Source organism: Athene noctua, chromosome Z (genome assembly GCF_965140245.1).
Source record: "Athene noctua chromosome Z, bAthNoc1.hap1.1, whole genome shotgun sequence".
In the NCBI taxonomy this organism is placed as follows: Eukaryota; Metazoa; Chordata; class Aves; order Strigiformes; family Strigidae; genus Athene; species Athene noctua.
In genome coordinates, this window is record NC_134077.1 from 60,540,241 (window position 1) to 60,562,425 (window position 22,185).

Consider the following 22,185-nt stretch of genomic DNA (forward strand, 5'->3'; position numbering starts at 1 on the left):
CCTATATTGCAGCTCCAGATTTCAACTCAGCATAATCACTCTCAAGAGACCTGCACATTACCACTGGCTTTATAGAGAAAAATAGAGATTTAAGGACAAACTTTAAGATGCATTTTCAAAGCCCAGTTACTGGTCTTCAAATAAAACACTTCTCAGAAATAAACACCCTGTGTAATTCTTTTCTCTGCTAAATTCTCTACAAAAAGAATTAATGCAGGATTTGGCATTCTTCAGTTTATGGTGTTCTCTGGTTTATAATATATCCCTGTAGATGAGAAGTGTGAATGGAAAAGCCTACCTCCCTGACTTTTTCAACAGCAGTGCTGAAAATATAAATGATAACAAGCCACTCTTGCACACTCGGTCTTGGTTCCATCTTCACCAACACAGTGTAAGTGAAGAGCATGAGAAATGCCATGTATGCCATCTGCAAAACATACAGTATATTATCCATATGCACAAAAATTTGCACCAAATTTCTGCAAATGTAATAACAGATGATTAGCCTGACTATATATATTCAAACTAGTGGGGCATTGTCATATTTTTGAGCCTAAAACCTTTCCTCCAGTTCTTCAGAGTACTTTTTATGGGAATATCCTTAAACATCATTTGCAAATTGGTGTTTTAGTGCTGAAAAAATGAGAGCAGAAGACAAACTATTGCAGCCCACACTCACTTAAGTCTCAAAGCCATATATGAGAGACTATTTTATCTGCACACCATTGCCTGAATGTAAAGGCAGTGATGTGCTTTTATCCTAACATTCTTAGAATCAAGTAACGATTCTCGAAGCTACGTGAATCACTGCTCATTGATCAGTGCCTTCCAAAACACTGAAAAGCACATATTACCACAACGTGTTATAAATATAGCTGAGATAATAGATTAAGAACCTATAAAGCACTTAACAACACCCTGGTAAAGAAGTATCAGTTTATGTACATAGTTGTCTGACCCAACAGGCAGCCTGATCTTAAACAGCCTAAGCTCTGCTGAAACATGATTAGCTACTAATAAATGCATATTTCTCTACAGCAAATTATCTCCTATAGATTAATATTCACTTCTTCAGAAATAGTTCCTAAAGAAAGGGACATGAATATCTGTGAGGTATTTAAGGCATTTAAGGTCAGCTTAAAATCTATCTTTACATGTGCAATTAACCACTGCAGAAAGATGTGCTAGGATTTTTCTTTAATTCCTTATAATTGTTTTTTTGTTCTCTGTTTGTTTGTTTGTTTTTTAATGCAGCTGCATGATTTTAGCAGAAAAACTTTTCACTTAATTGTGAGAGAAATATTCAAATGTCTTCCTATCCATCCAACCACTAAGTGGCTGCAAATCCATGCTACACAAAGTAAAAGCAGCATCAAGTTTGAAGGATCAAAGGAGGGTTTTGGCAATCTGAGTTCTAGAATGATGACCAACCGTGTGAAACCAGAACTTGACAATTGGTGCGTTGTAGAACTCATAGATTTTTCTAGTGCCAGGCAGGTTTCCTTGTCCACCGTCTACTCGGCTTTCATCAGACTTCTGAGCAACCTTCTCCACATCATAATCCTTCTTTAAAAGGAAACAGCATTTTAGAAGTAAGAAAATCATGGTCTATGATTGCAAAGATTGTGTTATGTTAGAGGGAAGAGAGGAACAGATGTTTAAGCTCTGTTCTGAATATACAAACCATTACTGCAGCTTGATTTTGTCTGGTTAAAACCATCTCATTTGCAATAATTAACATGTGCACTTTACCACTATAAATACTCATTTAGAGTTTGCTTTTATGACTACAGGCAGTGGACTGAGAATCAGCACACCTGAATCAACTCCTGTTTCTGCCATATGTTTCTTTAAGTCTTTAAGGAAAGTCACTTAATCACTCTCACTTTCCCCATCTGTGAAATACAGGTAAACAACAACTCCCACTACAACCTAACTGTGTTAGCTAGAACTCCACTGACAACTGTGGCGCATTCTGAAATAAGGGAATGAGCATCACATTTCCACTCGTGTATACAGTTGCACAGAAAATGTCAAGTCAGTGAAATTATAACTATAGAATCTAATTGCTATTTTTGATGTATGCCTGCTTAGAAGATGAGGATGAAATAAGTACTCTCTTACAAAGATCTTCCTACAAAAAATACAGGTAATTTCTTTGTTATCTTAAGAAAAGTAAGAACAAAAAAAACAAAAACAAAAACAAAAACAAAAAAAAAAAAAACCCAAAAAAAAACCAAGCACACTTGATTCTGTATCTAGAGTTTCACACTTGTCTGAGTATCCCTCTGAAAGAACAAATATCTGCTGCTGAATCCCAAGAAGAGCTGCATACCCACAGCAGGGGGCAACTGACAAACCAAAAGGTGCTGAAAGGAGTCTTCAGAGATGAGGGAGAAAGGCCTGGGGGAAATATAAATAGCTAATATCTGGACAAAGCTGAGGGTACCAGCCTTGTTCAGGTTTGTTTCAATGCTGGCCAATTGCCTTGTCTAATATCAATGCTAAAACTTACTGATACTAGACATCTGCAGTATAGCACTTTTTATGTGACATATTTATCCCTACTACACAACATTTCCTTGGGTTATCACGTGAAAACTGATTTTCTTTTATCACATTAGACTCACAAAAGTACTAAACCAGAGAATTTAATACACAGAATCATCCCAATGTGTTAACATCAGATCCTTCAAAGTGAAGGAGAGAACCTGTCCCGTGAAAGAGTGCAATTTCCAGCTGCAGCAGGTCACTGGAATTTATGAATGTGCGTGAAAGATGCTCTGTAGGGCACATGTACACTGTTGAAATTTTCTATGTATTCTTCTATAACATTTCATATCACAGTATTTAAGAAAAAAGAGTCGCTCATCCTTTTGTTTTAAACAACACTCTATATTGGATAAAATCAGAAGTTAAGCTTAATGCTCACGCAGGAAGGAAGTAACTCTGTCTGAGGCAGGTCAGAAAAGTCCTGTTGTCCAACAGTCCAACATTGCTGTGTTGCCTTCTACCAGACTGCAGGGGTGGTCCTGCTGCAAATAATCACAATTGGCCTGTCCTCTGTATCATAGCTGTTACCTAACTCCATAAAAAGCATTTTTGAACTGTGTTAGACTAGCACTGCAGGAGATAATGGCTTAGAGCATTTTTCTACATCAGAGAGAGAAAACGCAAGTGTAGCATTGACAGGTCTATGCTGCTGTGAAAGCCCTCAACGACAATCCACTCTCTTTTATTTTACACAAACTCAAAGTTACCTGAGAAGGTCCCAAGTGATCTACAATGCTTATCTGTTGTATGATAAGCAGAGCAGAGCAAAAAAGATTGCCTGACAACTCTCACTTGACAATCATGTTTTCACTGCTTAGCACCTCACCAACATTTACCCTTTTGGATGAAAATTCTCCATCTTTGCTGTCTACTTCAGACTGAAAACTTTTGGAAATTTTCAGTTCAAGGTATACTTTGTGGGGAGAATGAGAAATAGAAAGGTCAGGCACTTCTGTCTAGCAAAAGTCTGTGGCAATTCAGATCTTAAAAGACAAAGACTTCACCTATGCTGGAGACTCCCCACAGAATGGCCTAAGAAGGACTTTTGCACAACCACAGGTCTCTGTAGAGTGTTTCAGGACTCAATTCAGGTGACTAAACCAAAAGCACAGTGCTTCTCTTGTGCTTTGAATGGCATCTCTGTGAGGCTCAAGCGATGTCGAAGTAGAGATACCCTGTTTTTCAACAAGGAGGCAGGAGTTAGACCTCTGGAAGGACTATGATGTAATTCAGGAAACAAAATCTCAAGGATAGACTAAGAGTGAAGGATGGCCATGGAGAGGGGGAGAGGCTGCAGCTGACATGAGGGGCAGAAACTGCTGGCCAGGCAGAGTAGGAGGAAAGAGTGAGCTGGAGAGGATGGGACCTGGACTGCCTCAATTCTGCTGTTTCCCTGCTTTGGACACCTCAACTGGGCAACCAGAATTGAGTTTTATGGACATGATTTTGTGTATGATATGAAAACATTCTTAGATTATTTCGCATACAAGATTATACAGATCTGCAGCTTGAACAGAATTTGTGCCCTAAAATACCTGTGTAACTGACAGATTATTATAATCTCATTCTACTTCTCTGAGGCTGGGAAGGATTTTCTCATTATAACAAGTACAAAAGTGACACCCAGGACAGATGAAGTGCCTTGTCCAAGGTCATTCCAGTCTGCATTCAAATCAGGGATCAAACCCCTACTTGTTGAGAACTCACTCCTCAGGATTATAGTGTGGTAAACAGACAGACCCTGACATACAAATGACCGATCATTGCAGACTAACCAGAGACAAGGCATCTTTAGAGCTGGTTGGGCTCTCATCACCATGGTACCATGTGAACTGGTGGAAATCTTGAGACTGAGGCACATGAGACATTTCTGCCTTGCTTTTAAACTCCAGCATCAAAATGGTGGGAGGCAGGAGAATACTCACAATGACCTAAAAGAGACACAGAAGATTCAGGAAATTAATTCAACAGTGATAGCCTAGACATGAGGCCATAGTCTGCTATGCATGGTGCAGCACAAACCCAGTGCAATCCCACTGGCACGGAAAAGAATCACTGGTTTGATCTCTGTATCACGCTCCTACAGCCTCCAAAGGAAGCTTGTTGCTCTTGACTGTTTTGTGGCTTTAGAGTGTCATGGTATCTGGGAGTACTTTAGATACTGCTCCCTATGTCCAGGGGGCATTCCACCCATCAGCAGCTCTGCTGCACAACCAGAAATGCCCAGCAGCAAGAGCAGGTGGGGAGGGACTGAAGCGTGCTGAGAGAATGGGAACAGGCAAAAACCTCACGAAATGAATTCTCCTAATGTCATCCCACAGCTGCTTTTGAAAAGAAGTAAAACAGAAGTACTGTCTTCTCTCCTCAAATATCTCTCCCAGATGTGCATATTCCAATCCATGCTTAAGCACATCTGTCTGAAGCTGCATTAGACTTGTTCATAACCACAAAGACATATATAAAGCACCTAAATAGCATGTAAATGCTTGGAAAAAGCTAGAGTGATGTTACCTTAAACCAGGAGTTCTTCCGCATCTTTAGGCGTCCCATCCACATATCAGTCAGCAGCATCTGCGTGCAAGTATGGGATACAAAAGGCCGTAGCCCCACAGACACTGCTAGTTTTAAGCAAGTTGAGTTGCTCCAGTTTTTCAGTTCATAAGTCAGCAACTTCATGGCCATCTGCTCATTTTGTTTGAATGCTTTCTCTAGCACATCTAAGGCAAGCTGCCCAAATTCCCTACAGCAGAAAGGAATTAATATAACAGGGATCAGTCAAAACTCAGAATCACTGCTGCGAAGAGGTTGGTTTGAAAACTCAATTAACTAAATTTCAGCTAACAATCTCAATAAGTATGCCTCCTCCTATTTCTCCCATCGCTTTATCAATGTATCTAGTGAAAAATAATTTGAGGAGTAGATCTAACTATTAAGTCCTAATCACAAGGTTTAAGGTCATCCTGCTTTCTGTTTTTTGATGTGCTGTGTTCTTAACCTGATCAAAATGGACACTGAGAAGTTCTGTGTACTTCCTTCAACAACAGACTCATCGCCACTGTGGGTAAGCATTGCAAGCAGTTGCAAAAGCCTCTTCTTTTAAACTGGCTCTTAAACATCTCTGTAGGGAAGACTCCTCAAGGAAGATACACCTTCCTTTAAATTCAGCTTTGGAACTGCATTCAAAACAAGTCAGCACATCTTACTGTACTCTGAATCTGTGATATGATGTCTACAAAGCAGACAATATGTCATTAATAAGAAAAACTACCAGAAAACACTAAGATGAAACTACAAACTTGAAGATGATTCTTGGTCTACCTCACTTTTTATTCACTCAGTTATTACAACACACATTTTTCTATAGGTCTTACACAGAGCAGGATTAAAGCACTGATTTTAGTTTGCTCATTACCAAACATTACACATTTGAAAAGCACACATACGTGCCATATGGCTTTTTAGAAAGTTGAACTGGAAGGGAGGATGTAAGGGAAGTTTCAGTCTTCCACTTGACCATTTAGCAGACAGTGAGCCTTGCATTACTCACCTATATATTTTAATTTTCAAATATGCAAATAGATAACATGCTAATAGTTTTCCTTTAACTCTCAACCTGACTGCACACCAATACACAGGTCCATTACATAATATAAATAGTGAGCAGCTGAAAGTATTTCTTTTACACTCAGTAGTCCATGGCACCAATAACCTTACAAACTCTTCATGGATTAGGTAAAGATCTAACCATTCTAAGCACTGAAGAACTTTATCAACTGAAGTGAAGGGAGAACTCATACTTTGAGTACTTCTTGAGTTCTTCTGAAGTGTCATCCACCATGTTGCTCTGTTTAGCTTCATGTGCCATCGCCCTGTAGAGTTTACAGGCCACAACAGCTTTGACCATGGCTTCCTCTCCATGCTGCCAGAAGAACATTGCCATCTTCTGCCTTTTCATTAATACTGCCCAAACCAGGAGGTCATTATAGGGGTAGATAAAGCCAGATGACTCATAGTTCTCTGTAAAGTTTATATCCTCTTTTGATTTCTTCTTACACTTATGGAAAGCAGTAGATCTTTCCTATATTTAAAAAAAAAAAAAAAAAAAAAAAAAATCTTAGTAAATGATTGAGGTTCAGATTCATGTAAATAAATCTGAACTGCAAGTAGCAAACTATTTGATTGTTATATACATTTAAGTCATAAAACACAGCTAGGATCACATTCAAATTACCAATGCAAGGCAGCTGGTAACAGTTGTTAAGGTAAGTTGGTAAGTGGAGGAAATACACTCTATGCTCTGTACACATGCCATTTATAGCCTCCCCTTCCACAGTGTTGGGCAATCTCCAAACCCCATGACACTGAGACCTTACTTTCATTCTTTTCTTGTACTTGTGTCATGACAGGAGAAAAAGCAATAAGTAGACTGAAACATACACCATGGACTTGTGATACTTAAAGATTATTTTTACTGTCTGCCACACTTGTAATGTAAACTTGATATACATTCATGTCTGGATATCTCTCCATTAAAGGCAAAGAAAAAAGTCTTACTGGTACAAGTGATGTTGTCGCAATGATATAATGGGTTCATTTTGGCTCAGACTAATTCCAATAAAGCCATTTAAATTCATTCTATTTTATGTTTTGTTTGTCAGATGCAGGTATGTGGCAACCTTTGTTCTTTTATCATTCTTTCTTTGAAAGAAAATACTCTGTCATCATTTTCCAGATATCAGAACTGCACCTCTTCTTTGCAGGCTTACTGTAGCTACTTTAATAAGCAATCATGAGAAAACACCAGGAAAGTCAGAGAATTCCTACTGTTGTTTCCAAATAAGAACAGTTTTTCACTCTGCTTGATGTTCAGAAATTTGGTGATGCTACATTTCAGTGAACAAAAACCCTTAGCAACAAATGGATGGAAGTTAAAAAGTATCAAAGGAGAAGTCTAAGTCTGATTTCAACATTAAAATTGCAAGACTTTTACTTCATGAACAGTGATCAGGAAAACATTCCACTGGAATTTAATTAGAATTATGGTAACTAACAACCTGACCAATGTATGTCTAAAATATCTCAATAAAATGATTAGCAGCCTAGTATGTCTTAAGCAAAGTCTAGAATAAACAATTGTATTACCTTGTACTTGTAAGGCTGTGCTGTTCTGAAGAACTGAGAATGCAAAGTACTTTCAGCAGATCCCATTTTGCTACCTGTCTGATTACTCTGATGAAGGGAATGAGACAAGCTCTGAGAAAAGCTGGAGAGCACTCTCTAGATCCAAAAGGATACCATAAAACACAAGGAGAGAAATACAAATTAGATGAAGTTTGCCTGTACTTATGTCTGATTGCAATGGTGTCTGTAGAAACTGTTAGTATCCAGAGACTACTGAGTCAGCAATCACTGTAAATATCACTGGAGCTTATATCATCACGGAAAAAAATAGCCTGTTTACATCTAATTTTAAAAATACATATTTTTCTGAATCTCTGAATTCAGAATACTGATTTCCCCAATAGTATCCACCAATTACAACAACAGGGCTTGAATCAGATTGGAATCACCCAACCCAGAAGCTGTTCAGAGTGCCTACCTTTATAAAAATACCATAAGCCCTTTAAAAGACAGAAATTCTCTAAACTTTTTGCTGATAGTTTCCTCTGAAGGATGGAATTTCTAGCACCCCTGGGCATTTTGTTCGGTGTTGCCTGAGAGGAAAAAATGTTGCCAGTCGAATCACTAAAGCTCTTCCCTGCAGTTTCTAGTTACATAACCATGTGGTTTCACCCATCCCTTAAGGTTGTATTTCATGAGGATACAGTGAAGAGTGTTATAACTGCTCAGTTGCTTCTTGTACTAAGCCAGTGACACACAAGAAGCTCTGTCTCTGTGTTTCTATTCAATCCAAGTAACAGTTTCAACTATTTCTTCTCATTTTTCTCTGATCACCCTAAGGTTCCTCTATTAGTCATGAAAGCAGTACCTGGGCATGAGAGGTTTTGTTGTTTGCTTTTTAACATACGGAAATCCTTCTACTCGGAAAACCAGAGAGAACTCATGTGGTAAATCTGCTCCTTCCATGATGTAGTGAATGATATTCAGCTAATTTATTGAGAAGTTTAGGCTTTTTTCAAGTTACTAGTTTTGGAAAGTCAATGGAAAAAAGGAAAGTGCTAGTATGTTTGAACACTGTTGTACTGAGGCAGTTTGTTTGTTTGTTTCCAGAGGTGATGCTACTGATATGCAGACATGGCATAATGTTATGCCATACAGTGAAACCATACAGTGAAGCATCTAAAAGGTGAAGAACAGTCCAGGCACAACCTCTGCCTGCACAAAGCCATTGCACCATGGGTGCAGCCTGCCACATCCAGCATAAGACTTCCCCTGAGATGACCACTGCATCATGGAAAAAGCTCTGCCAGGCAAACACAGCTCATTGGCCTGGGCAGCAAGGTGCACAATTAGTACTGATGTGCTTCTGAAAGGTAAGACATTTGGTCAGAACTTGGGTCAGGGATCTCCATGTTACTTTTCACTATGCCATGCTGACATGTTCTAAGTTTAGTTCAGTGCCTGTTGAATGCAGTATTTCTGTGATGTGGTTCAACTTGCAAGAGCAGAAACATGCAACTGCTTCACAGAGGGCAAATGGTGGTTGGTACAGCCTTGGCCATCTCTATCAATGGATGAAAGACAAAGAACACAACCCAGCTACTGGACACTAAGGTAGATTTACTGAAATAATAGTTAATTTAACAGCTGTTGGTGGTGTTGGGTGGGATTAGTTCATGGAGGGATTTTACTATTTTATGTGCAACCTCTCCACAGTTGACAAAGAGATTCATAAACCAGGTAAGTATAGCATAGATTTATCTGATGCTCTACAGACAAACCACAATGACTCTATTCAGGTGTCACATTTTGGCTTTTCTTGGTGACTAGTGGTAGCCATATCACAGAAGTTACCTTGTGTTTTCTGTAGAGATCATTGTAGAGAATTCGGAAGTGCTTCCTTGTGTAGCTGCTTCGATAAGCTCCACCAAGGAGGTACTCTATCACCAGCCCAATATCAATCAGTGATATCTTGTAATCCAAGGAAAGGGTGTTCTGAAACACAGAATGTCACAAGCATTTCATGATGCTATTATATGCAACACTCGACCATGTCAGAGCCCTACTACTATGAGAGGAGTCTGGAAGAAGGTGCATCTGAGAGCTCCTGCATCTGTCAGGGAAGTATACACCTTCATTAGGTGTATGAAATTTCCCTAGGAGGGAGAACACAGGCACATGTACATTTTCAGCCTGAGAAGTGTCACGTCCTGCAGCCCACTGCACCCACATCACATAGGGACATATATTGCAATGTTCACAAGACCAGATGCATTAATGACGAGGGTAATGGTTCTTCATGCTGATCACCAACAGCCAGAGAGACTGATAAAAATGTTTTTCTTATAACAAGAGAAAACTAGCATGGTATGATTTGCTCACTAAACTAGTTCATTAATTAAAAATGAAGAAGTGGATGAAGCATGTATTTAAATTTTAGAGTAATTACTGGAGACTGGTGATCTCTTGTAGATGCTCAAGACTGTCATGACAACTAGGACAGCAGCTGCACATGCATTAGCTGTACCTTCTGAGTCTCTCACCACTTCTGTTTAAAGCATCACTGCTTCCTGGTTTACCTCCACTGTCCTTCCAAGGCACAATGTCTTTGACAAATTATATGAAGAACAGATTATCTTCCATGCAGATTTTAAAGATGATTGGTAAAACCTTAAACCACAACTCCTGAAAGTGAGAAGTGGGCCTGTACATAGATGGGATCAGAAGCATTAGGTATTCCTAGCGGTGTACACCTTTCAGACTGTGAAAAGTCATTTCTTCATTAAACTGAGGGATTTTTTAATAGACTTCAGTGGCAAGACTCAGTACAGCCAGCTAAGGCTACCCAGCCCTGGGGAACAGAATGCACCAACATGCTGGGCACTCCGCATGTTTTGCATGGGCAAAAGCACATCTCATAGAATAGAGTTTGTCAGCTCTGTCACTGAGGTAGACAAGTATCTCTGATCACCTGTAGATACTCTTTGCCACTAAAAAGCATATTTTATGCTACCTGGGCAGTCTGCAATGTATCTCCATTCGAATGTAGCAGCAGCAAAGCTGGTCACACTAATGGAAAAAATATTCTGAAATCCATGGTCACATCACTCTGGTGACTGTCCTAGCTACCATGTTACCATATTTAATAAGACTGCAACTGCACAACCCATTCACAGAGCACTTACGCATACTTATAGAACCTTGGGTGAAAAAGGCTTTTCAGCGTTTAGACTAGTTTGCAGGTGCCAAATGAGTTTAGTTTACCAAACAGCATAGAAAGTTTTGAAATTGTACTGCCATTTACTACCTAAATTCCACAATTCCACCTCAAATACCAAAAGCTTCCCTTTAGATCACACCGTGAGTTTTCCCAGAGTGTCCTGAGATGTAACCAGGACATGGGTTTTAGAAGAGGGATCACAATCACTTCAAAATCAGTGAGAAAGACAGATTTCTCAACCTGGAAAAGTCCAATGTATTCTCATCACTGAGATCTTCCAGATCTAGAACATAAATTAGTCCTCAAATATGTCCACCAATATGGGAAAACAGAGAAAATAGCTTGCTATGGCGGCCAGAATACACTACAGAACCACCACTGGGACTGACATGAAAGTCACCCACAATAAGAAAACCATACCAGAAATCCCACTGCTTGAGACCACAGAACTGTGCAAAGTCAGACTTGACATTTTATTTTATTTTAGCATTCATACCCTGTAAAGAATTAGCCAATTAATCTAGTTTTGGATCTATACATCTCCAGCAGTGGTGACCAGATGCAGGAGGAACAGCTCAACCCTTCCTGGTTAAGCAGTGCTGTGAGGTACAATATATAACAGAAACAAGAAATAAATTAACTGTGTAGCTAAATAACAAGGCGGCCACTAAACTACAGACAGAGCCAATGCTTGATGCAGTAATCATCCACTGCCACCTTCTGTTCTCCTAGGTGATGCAGCACATTAAAATAATATCTTGTCACAGTATCTTTTTGTTACTGTTCAACAAGTAAAGACTTTTTTAGCTTTGGGGAAAAAAAAAAAAAAAAGCCAACAAACAACTTAAAGCAATGAGAATGATTACTGTACTAAGTCACTAAGTCTTTTTAACAGTCACCTCATAATGTCACTTTAGTAACTTTACAAAGAGAGTCTGATTTACACAAACTGCTCGACTTTAAAATTAAGGTACAGGACCCTTAGGAGCATTTAGTAGTAGTATGCTAGTTAATTGCTCAGGGGAATCAGTGGGATGAAGATAAAACCATCTGGTAGATAGAGGAATGCAATAATGAACACCCATCACTGACTACTCCTAAAATTCTCCCGATAGCATTACCTGACAGCGGTGTGTCAGTGGACACTGAAGTTCTAAGCTACCGTTTTTGGTCCCCAGACTTTCCCATGTCTATTACCTGTTTCACATCTCGAACTAGGTGATGCAAAAGTAGATTTGATGGTCCTTGTTTCTGTGGTGGGAAAAGACAGTAAAAAAACATGTCACTTGACATTAGAAAATCAATACAGTAAAAGAAAGCAGCTAAAAGATCTTCAGGATAAACTCCTGGGATTCAAAATCTCCCCACAAACCACTTAAAAAACATTCCAACAGCAATCTGCAACATCTCTATCTTAAATCTTGACATATTCTAGAACAAAACCGGTATCACTTTGGTTAAACAACATATCATTTTCAGCAAGATAAGCATGTATCATATACCAGATTAAAATCAGAACATATTTCTCATGAGCTTCAGGTGACTATTCAGTCTGGTTCATGTCAATGACTCAAAAATAAAAAGCTGGGACACCAATCCAAAAATCCAACATTACAATCAAAAATTATCAAAACCTGTTAAATTTCAATTACTTTTTCAAAAATCTTTCATAAAAATGTGGCCTAATTATCAAATCTCTTATGCAAAACAGTATTCTTTCTAGGTGTTCTTATACAAAGTTGTAAACTGGAATTTCAAATACTCACTGTATTGTAGAGTTCTTCTAAACGAGATATGGTAAGAAAACGGTGCATGTTCACTCCATGCTCTATTAACAGCTTCACAAAATCTACACGGTCCATCACTAAAGCATCCAGCATTGCCTCTTCCAAGGCACCAACCTCCAGAAGGACAGAGATGAAGGAAAAGCTTAGAAAATTGTTATCATATTTTGGGAATAAATAAAACATTCCTGAGCAGCTAGGGATCTCTTTATCACAATGATGTGCCTTTAAAAATTTAACATGCACAGTACAAAAGAAAAATATGCTGGAGGAAACATCTGTGTAAAAAATCCAACAGAAAGGGAGGAAAACCAAGTATTTTTAAACCCAATGTCTATAGAGACTTCCACAAATCTAACTTTATAACCAGACTCTGATAATACATTTCCTACTCTTTAATTGCCTTCAGAAGCTAATGTATGATAATGCAGGGGGCGGAAGGAAGCCTTTCTTTTTTGACATATGTGAAAAGCCATTTCAAGGTACTACATTTCAAGATGTCTCTATAGAACCTGAAGTTCTTTAAAGCAGACTTCTTTTCAAATATGAGAGAGAATCTGTGTTAAGATAAACTCTCTCAAAGACACGACAAAGCAGAGCTCTACCTACAACAGTGTCTGAACAGCAAAAGCACTCTACTCATGGCACATGCACAGAGCTCAGCAGGATTTCTACATGCAAAGTAGCGAAGGACATACAAGGTTCATATAAATCCATATAAAGAATTTCTACGTATGCACAGAAAACTCAGTGGGGTGAGCAGAATGATGATGCTGGCACACAAATGGAGCAGGTTCTAATGCTAACTTGGCACATGAAGTTAGTCCTTTCCTTGTTATCTATTTACATTTGGCAGAAGTGATATTAAAAGATAACCATTAAATGTTACAGAATTGTCACATGTGAGAAGAAAACTTGTGCACTATTCCTGAATTATTGGTGTTTCTTCCAGAAATATCTCAAAATTACCTTTAAATTTCCTCAAGCAATCATTTCTTGTGCTGGCAGTGAATCTAAAGAAGTTTAGACAGCTATCCAGTAGCTACTAGAATGACATTGTTCATTGTAAAGTCCACTGGAGGCTGAGGTGACTTTTAAGCAGAAACATAGTTACCACTGGTTACATTCTTTACCTTCTGAACTTTTAGGACCAGAGATCTAAAAAGAAATGGCCACAATCTGTGCATAATTGTGCATGTTTCCTTAAAACACTTAAATAGACAGAAAAATACTAAGACTGCATGGACAATCACCTAAAAACTGCAGCTTAAATATCTAATCTAAATTTGAACACATAACCACAATAACCATGCACAAAGTGCAGACCCTGACATTTGCAGGTATGGTAGACCCTGACAGTTCAAGGGGTACTCCTTTTTAATTAAGAAAGGAACTAAGGCAAAAGCAAACTTTAAAACTGTGCTTGTACATTTTATTTATTTTTTACTTCTTCTTTATAATGAATGAAGAAAATATTGTTATTTAAGATTTTTTTCCTGTTTAGTTGAAAGAGAAACTTGCAGGAATATACATCATTCTAATTTTCACTTGGAGAAGCCGCAAGAGATGCAAGACTTGTTTATTACAAAGTCTTTAGTCTTACTTGAAGGGGAGAACATACTCATTATTTGACAATGACTTTTCATTCAAATGTTGCTGAACAATTGCACTGAAATAGATATGAACAGGTACATGGATCTTTTTCAAACATATCAGAAGCAGAGGAGTGGGAGTAGGGAGACTTACAGTGGATCTGTAAGACCAGAGGATGATCAAGATATAAAAGAAACATTCAAGGAGTTAAGGCTATTTCAGAAATGGTAAATTAATTCATTGCCTTACTTCCCACTACAGAACATGTTAGGAAAGGTCCTACATCAAAGCTGTTCTTTATGGCTGACAAATCTGAGGAACTGTGTCAAAATGAAGTGTCAGTAAAAAAGATTATAGAAGTCATTCGCAAAGTTGTAGCAAATTGTGTGACCAGGTGATATTCACCTGAGTTCCAAGGGAACTGAAGTATAGTTGAAATCAGCCTCTCTAACAGCAGAATGGAAGACAGTAGAGAATATGCCAATTGCTAAAAAAGACAAAGGAGTGTACAAGTTGTCAAAATATGTCATATAAATGACAAATACAGTTAGAACTTTGTAAGGACAAATATAATGAAACTACAATAAGGAATAGCAATAATAGCAACATGAGTAAATACAGTAGAGTAAGAGGAAGCAAGACATTTATTTTGTAGAATGAAATCAGAACTCTACCATAATTTTGTCAGGGACAACGAGGATAAGGCTGTCAGATTAATACGATAAATTCATATCCCCACAAAAGGTTTTGATGATGGCTTTCTTTAAGGACTTCTGAAAAAATTACGCTGTCACAATGCAAAAGGTCATCCAGTAGCTTAATAACTGATCAGATGTCAGGGAAAAAGATTCTTAATAGTGGTGGGAAATCGAGAAAATACTACATATCTATTTGACAATACTTGCTGATGATACAAAAATATTCATCATAATAAAACTGACTGGGAAGAGGTGCAGAAAAATTTCACAATAAGGGCTAACCAGCTGAAAAAGCAGATGAAATTCAATATTGGTAAATGTGAAATAATGTGCATTTGGGAAACAACCCTACCTGCACATCAGTCTTGAAATAACTCAGAAAAAATGTTAGTAGATCTATCTTCCAAAAGCATGAATATAAGTTGGAAACAAGTCAAAAAGGCATATGGACTATTAGGATTTATACTTATATGAATACAGAATAATCTACAAAATACTGGTATTTCACTAAATATCTCAGTGAAGAATCCTGTCTCTTGAATACTGGGTACAATGCTGGTCTGGCTGTCCCAAAAGATGATTTTAAGACCTGAAAAAATGTGTAGAAGAGCAGAGAAGATTCTCAGAAATATGGAAAAACTGAACAGATAAACACCTTGGGAAAGACAGGAGTGAATGTGGAGGGTGGGCTATGCAATAGTTCTCTAGAATCTGTCAAAGAGGTGGGGACTAGGAAAATGTTATTCATTATTTCCAATACACATAGAATCATTTATGTTGGAAAAGACCTCTAAGATCATCAAGTCCAACCATAAGCCTAACACTGCCAAATCCCACTAAAACATGTCCCTAAGTGCCACATCCAACATCCAGCACATTGGTGCTGGACTACATCCAGAGGGCAAGGAAGTTGGTGAAGGGTCTAGAGTACAAGTTTTACAAGAAGCAGCTGAGGGAACCTAGGGGTGTTTAACCTGAAGAAAGGGAGGCTGAGGGTAGACCTTATTGCTCTCTACAACTACCAGAAATGAGGTTGTAGTGCAGTGGGTGTCAGTCTCTTCTCCCAATTAACAAGCGATAGAATGAAAAGGCCTCAAATTGCACCAGGGGAGATTTAGATGGGATATTAGGGAAAATTTCTTCACTGAAAAGGTTATCAAGCATTGGAACTGGCTGCCCAGGGAAGTGGTTGACTGACCATCCCTGGAGGTATTTTTAAAAAGTGTAGATGTGGCATTTAGGGACATGGTTTAGTGGAGGACTTGGCAGTGTTAGGTTTACATTGGACTCAATGACACTAGAGGTCTTTTCCAACCTAAACGATTTTATTTTATGATTCTATCAGTAATTCATTCATACTAATTCACCAGTCAAAGCATGTTTCACCTGCCACACTTTTTATGTAAATACAAAGAAATGATGCAGACTGACAGGCGTTGCTAACATATATCTTCAATGACAAAAATGGCAAAAGTGTAATGCTTCTCTCTTACACCAACGGTATAGAATTTAAAGCAGTAAAATAGATGGTGGCCCCCTTTCTTTAGTATCTTACACAGAAGTCCTTCAATAAAACTTATGAACAGTTGACAACAGAGTTGCTGGCAGCAGAAAACTAAATAAACACAAATTTCAAACAAGCTATAAAGCAATGAAAGAAGACATTGGGGAAAAAATACATTTTCTTTGTAAGAGTAAAAATGTAACAGGGTATCATAAAAAAAAACCTCATAAAGACAAAAATACGTATATACTGTGTATACACAAATCTTTTCCATATTCCATAAAAACAAAAGTCTGTTGGACTGAAATACTGTTAAGGCTATGTAGTCAAATACTCAAAAGTCAGCAGATAATTCATCACCATGAATAATGGTACAGCTATTCATTGGTCAATCATATACTATGTCTCCCTATAGGCTTAGTCTCATTCAGTTCACGGAGTGAATGATGCTCCCTTAGCAGGTAGCTATTCAACATTTTGTTCTAAATGTATTGTTCCAGGCTTAGAACATCACCTTATTATTCACATACTGTCCAAATCCTAAAAATTAAACCAGCAATTTCCTTCTTTGCATTTCAGTGGACACTTGACACCATTTTACCAGGTTTTGTGCAAGAACATGATGAGATCATCTTCATTTCACATGTAGCAAACTGACCCCAAAGAGGTAACAACAACAAAATTTTTTAATTCATGGATACCCAACTGTAGATATTTCAGGCATAGGCCTCCATGTATTCAGCCTTATATACCACAGGAAACCACAAACTGGTGATAAATAAATGCAGCGCTCTTGTGTCAAACAATGAACTACAGTCACTCAGAAAAAATATACCCACTGCCATTTTCCAAATTTATACTGTAACAAAGAAAAGGCTCTCAGGACGAGAAAAAATCAACCTTGTAAATCTTAGAAGGGAAAACTTAGGAAGTACTTCCAGGAGTATCAGAGATAACTTCTTTAAGAAAATATTTACTCTTAAAACAAATGGAAAAAGCATCGATTGAGGCACATACAGTTTTATACTTATCACCTATAAAAATCACATTATGTACATAAAAACTCAGGAAGGGTTATATTTAAATACTGGATTACATCTGAAAACTTGAAAACCACAATTTATAGGACTGATTCAATTGCTACTGTATGTTCTTTCACATATATATAGTTAATATAGGTCTAATAATCACTTGCCTTGATTGCAGCTACTCCTAACAGTATCTGAAACATTGTCATGATACCCTGTTACTACAGTTAATTCTAATATTTTTTTATACCAGTAACACCATAAAGGACCATGATTTCTGTATTTCTGTCTATAGCTAGTAAAATAGAGGCAACAGTCCTTTGGAGTATACTGCTTTGGAGAAGAGAGTACTCTGGGATACAATGAAATATCCTTACCATCAATGATTGTCAACACAGGCTTGAGGAATACATATCCAGAAGGACCACTTGAAACTATCTGGAAAAGCTAGAGGCGAAAACCTTAGGAATTTTAGATACCATCTCTTCTCTGGTGAAACAAATGTGTTTGATTTTTGATCTGATGCATTCTGCTGTCCAATACTTTTCAATTTAAAAAACAATGCCTCTTCAAAATAAAAGATGATTACTCCAGAAGACTTACTCCAAGTATCAACATATTCCTTAATTAAAGCTTGATAAATGCAAATCATGGAAAATTAGTCACCATAATGAAGTGTAAAACCACTGTGATAATTAAAAGGTAACAGTACCTTCCAGTGCTGTCCATAAACTAGTATGTGTTTCTTGGCAATATCTAGCTGGTTCCAGGCCAATGCCAAATCTAGCTGATCTGAAGCAGGCATACTTGTACCTAGGAAACACGTTTTCATACATTTATGTTACTCCTTTGCTTTAAAAAGGTAAGCCAATATGACTGTATGTCATATGAAAGCAGATCATATTTTCAGATAGGTACCTTTCAAGAGTGCGGTCAGAATTGTCAAATCAATGTCCTGCTGATCTTCTGACTCCGCATCAAATATGGTTATCTGTTAGAATTGCAGAAGTATACTATTTGAGGTGAGGCAGAGAATTCTGTTGTTAGTTCTTCTTGGTAGGGGTTGTGGCAGTCTAAATCTTACACATTTAAACACAAACAATGGCAAAGGCCCAGTCATGGTTTTCCTTTGTTTCAGACCAAAAAAGTACTATTTTGCTTTCTAATGCAATGGCATCCCAGGCAAACTGGAATCAACATACTGCATAACAACATGAGTCTATTTCTTTTTGATTAGCCTTTAAATCTGAGAAATGTAGAAATGACAAGTGGTTGATATCTACTGAGTTTCCAACTAGAAAACAGACACTCAAATAAAGTAAACCAAAAAATAATAAAAACATACAGAGCAGTTTCCATTTTAGTGATCAGTGCTACAATTGTCATTACTCCTGTAACAAATGGGACTCTGTCATATTTGAAAAGTCATGGCAGACTGGTGAAGTTCCCAGTGACTGAAAAAGGGGAAATACAACGCCCACTTTTACAAAGGCTAAAAAGGAAGACCCAGGGAACAGGCCAGTCAGTTTCACCCCTCTGCCCAGCAAGATCATGTAGCAGATCCTCCAGGAAACTATGCCAGGGCACATGGAAAACAGAGAGGTGACTGGCGACAGCCAATGTGGTTTCACTAAGGGCAAATCATGCCTTACAAATTCAGTGGCCTTCTACAAAAAGGCTACAGCATTAGTGTAGGAAACAGCAACTGACATCATCTACCTGGACTTATTCAAAGCATTTGACACTGTCCTGCACAACATCCTTGTCTTTAAAATGGAGAGACATGGATTTGATGGGTGGACCACTTGGTGGATAAGGAATTGGCTGGACAGTCACACAGAAAGAGTTACGGTCAACACGTTGATGTCCAGGTGGAGATCAGTGATGAGTGGTGCCCCTCAGGGGTCCAAATTGGGACCAGGATTATTTAACACGTGATTACTAACTCACTAACAGAGACATGGACAGTGGGATGGAGTGCACCCTCATAAAGTCTGTGGACAACACCAAGCTGTGTGGTGCAGCTGATACTCTAGAGGGAAGGGATGTGCCATCCAGAGGGACCTTGAGAAGCTCGAGAGGTGGGCCTGTGCAAACCTCATGAAGTTGAACAAGGCCAAGTGCAAGGTCCTGCACATGGGTCAAGGCAATCCCAAGCACAAATACAGGCTGGGTGAGGAGTGGATTGAAAGCAGCCCTGAGGAGAAGGACTTGTGGGTATTGGTGGATGGAAAACTGACTGTGTGCCAGCAATGTGAGCTCACAGACCAGAAAGCCAACTGTATCCTGGGCTGCATCAAGAGAAGTGTGGCCAGCAGGTTGAGGGATGGCATTCTCCCCTTCTACTCTGCTCTGGTGAGACCCCACCTGCAGTACTGTGTCCAGCTCTGGTGCCCCCCACATAAGAAGGACACCAACCTGCTCGAGCAAGTCCAGGGGAGGGTCACAAAGATGATCAGGGGTCTGGAGCCCCTCCCTTATGAGGACAAGCTAAGAAGGTTGGATCTGTTCAGCCTAGAGAAGATATGGCTCCAGAGAGATCATATAGCAGGCTTCTAGTACTTAAAGAGGGCCCACAGGAAAGATGGGGAGGGACTCTATCAGGGAGTGTAGTGATGGGACAAGGGGTAATGGTTTTAAACTGAAAGAGGGTAGACTTAGACTACATATTTCCTCATATCTTTCCTGTGAGGTTGGTGAGACACTGGCACAGGTTGCCCAGAGAAGCTGTGGCTGCCCCCTCCCTCCCTGGCAGTGTTCAAGGCCAGGCTGGACTGGGCTTTGAGCAACCGGATCTAGTGGAAGGTGTCCCTGCCCATGGCAGGGGAATTGGAACTAGATGATCTTTAAGGTCATTTCCAACCTTAAACTTTCTATGGTTCAATGATTCTACTCTCAAAGGAGCATCTGAGCCATTAAACATGCCAGCACATTTCAAAAGTACATTTCAAAAGTCAGAGACAAGTTTTAGCATGATTATGACTAGAAAAACATTTCTAAATTACAAATAAGACACTACTAGAGAAGAAAATACTTGATCTCTTGTGTGAAAGGAAAGATATCTGTCCTTTCACTAAAATCAGAAAGGCTGTCATTTCACAAGCAGCCACTGAGACTTAGGAAGTTAACTGAACAGGCTCTGTGGAGCCACTCAATATATAAATTAGCACAGGCACCTCTGTGTTATCTTTATATTAGAAATAACACCATTACTTCTACAACTGCTATGCTCATGCCAACCCACCACAGAAAGAGCAAAAAGGGTAACGGCATATAAAGACATCCTAAAGTCAGAGTGTGAACCCCACTCACAGACTCTCTGTGCTCCATGCATTCCATCAAAACATGAAATAGATGACTGGACTGTTTCTGTCCCAAGCTAAATGTGTTTTGAATCATCACTAAGACTTCCTCCTTCACTTGAGGTTGCAGCACCCTGAAAAACAGATACATAAGCAAGAATATTTTTTGGAACTTCTTACCAGCCCAAATGACACTTCAGCAAAAGACAAAACTTGTGCTAAGCAGAGACATAGGAGCGATCTCTTTTATTTCTACTTCTCTGTTGACTTATTTCTGCCTTCTTTCAACAAAACTAGGCAAAGGCATCACATAACATAAATTATTATTCACACAGGCATTAGTTCTGACCATACATACATACTATTGGAAACAGAACAAATGAAAAAGTTAATCTTCAAAGGATTTTCTGTGAATATAGAGCTAAAAATCACTAAAGTTTAGCAAACTTTTTCTTTCTTTCAATCATCATATAGGGATAAAATTAAATTTCTCATTATGTGTTCACTAGGCTTCATACCTCTCCCATCCTTTTTACCATCATTTATCTTTGTTAACCTTTCTATCCATATTTCATTTTCTTTAGAAATGGCAGGATTTTTTTTTTTTTTAAATATCAAAAATATGGAACAGAAAACAAATGAAGAAAAAGTTTTCAATACAACACACTAGGGAAAAATATCACCCCCCAAAAAGAATATTTAGAAAGACAATAAATAAAAATTTAGGATATAAAATTTATAGTAATTTTCATTTTTTTAATTGGAACCAACCCACTTCACCTTTTAAAAGATTTATTTTCCATTAAAAAGCCTTCTTGATTTTGAAAAACTTTCACAAAATTATTAATTGGCTATACACATATATATTTATTTCCAGTTTGGGCATATAATTTTCATCAAGGTGGGTTTAATAGAGTCTGCACCTGAGGCTGCACTGGAGGTAACTTATTTCCAGTTTGGGCATATAATTTTCATCAAGGTGGGTTTAATAGAGTCTGCACCTGAGGCTGCACTGGAGGTAACATGAAGAGTTACAGCTAGATGAGGATGACAGATCTGGGTTACCACTGGGTAAACCAAAGCCAAAGCCAAAGAATCTGAGTCCTCCTCCTACTCCAGACTGAGGCTCCTACATCAGCTAATCCCAGCCCTAGTCTCAAAAGCTTTGTGCAGCCCAAGTCCAAGGCCACTTACAGAATACTGATAGCAGGAGAAAGGTTTGAGTCAAAACCCAAACAGGCACTCTGGCTTCACTCAGAAGTGTTCCTTGCCAAAGTTGAGAAACATAGTAACTCAAAATAGCTAGATGCCATTTCTTTTTCTTCTTCAAAAAAGCCATACTAAATTTGGTAGAATAATTCTTTCCGCACTAGTTTGAGGCA

The 22,185-nt window shown here is 38.5% G+C and overlaps 1 protein-coding gene across 1 annotated transcript in view; it reads right to left on the bottom strand.

The window, feature by feature from the left end:
- Nucleotides 1-22,185, bottom strand: part of TRPM6 (transient receptor potential cation channel subfamily M member 6) — a 77,492-nt gene that overhangs the window by 37,938 nt on the left and 17,369 nt on the right. The window contains exons 8-19 of the mRNA XM_074932712.1: nucleotides 20,814-20,937; nucleotides 18,420-18,492; nucleotides 18,214-18,314; nucleotides 12,661-12,795; nucleotides 12,092-12,145; nucleotides 9,529-9,669; nucleotides 7,696-7,806; nucleotides 6,351-6,631; nucleotides 5,065-5,293; nucleotides 4,329-4,484; nucleotides 1,432-1,566; nucleotides 299-427 (exon numbers count right to left, since the gene is read on the bottom strand). Of these exons, the coding sequence (XP_074788813.1) occupies nucleotides 299-427; nucleotides 1,432-1,566; nucleotides 4,329-4,484; nucleotides 5,065-5,293; nucleotides 6,351-6,631; nucleotides 7,696-7,806; nucleotides 9,529-9,669; nucleotides 12,092-12,145; nucleotides 12,661-12,795; nucleotides 18,214-18,314; nucleotides 18,420-18,492; nucleotides 20,814-20,937 (1,669 nt within the window). The remainder of the gene's footprint in view (nucleotides 1-298; nucleotides 428-1,431; nucleotides 1,567-4,328; nucleotides 4,485-5,064; nucleotides 5,294-6,350; nucleotides 6,632-7,695; nucleotides 7,807-9,528; nucleotides 9,670-12,091; nucleotides 12,146-12,660; nucleotides 12,796-18,213; nucleotides 18,315-18,419; nucleotides 18,493-20,813; nucleotides 20,938-22,185) is intronic.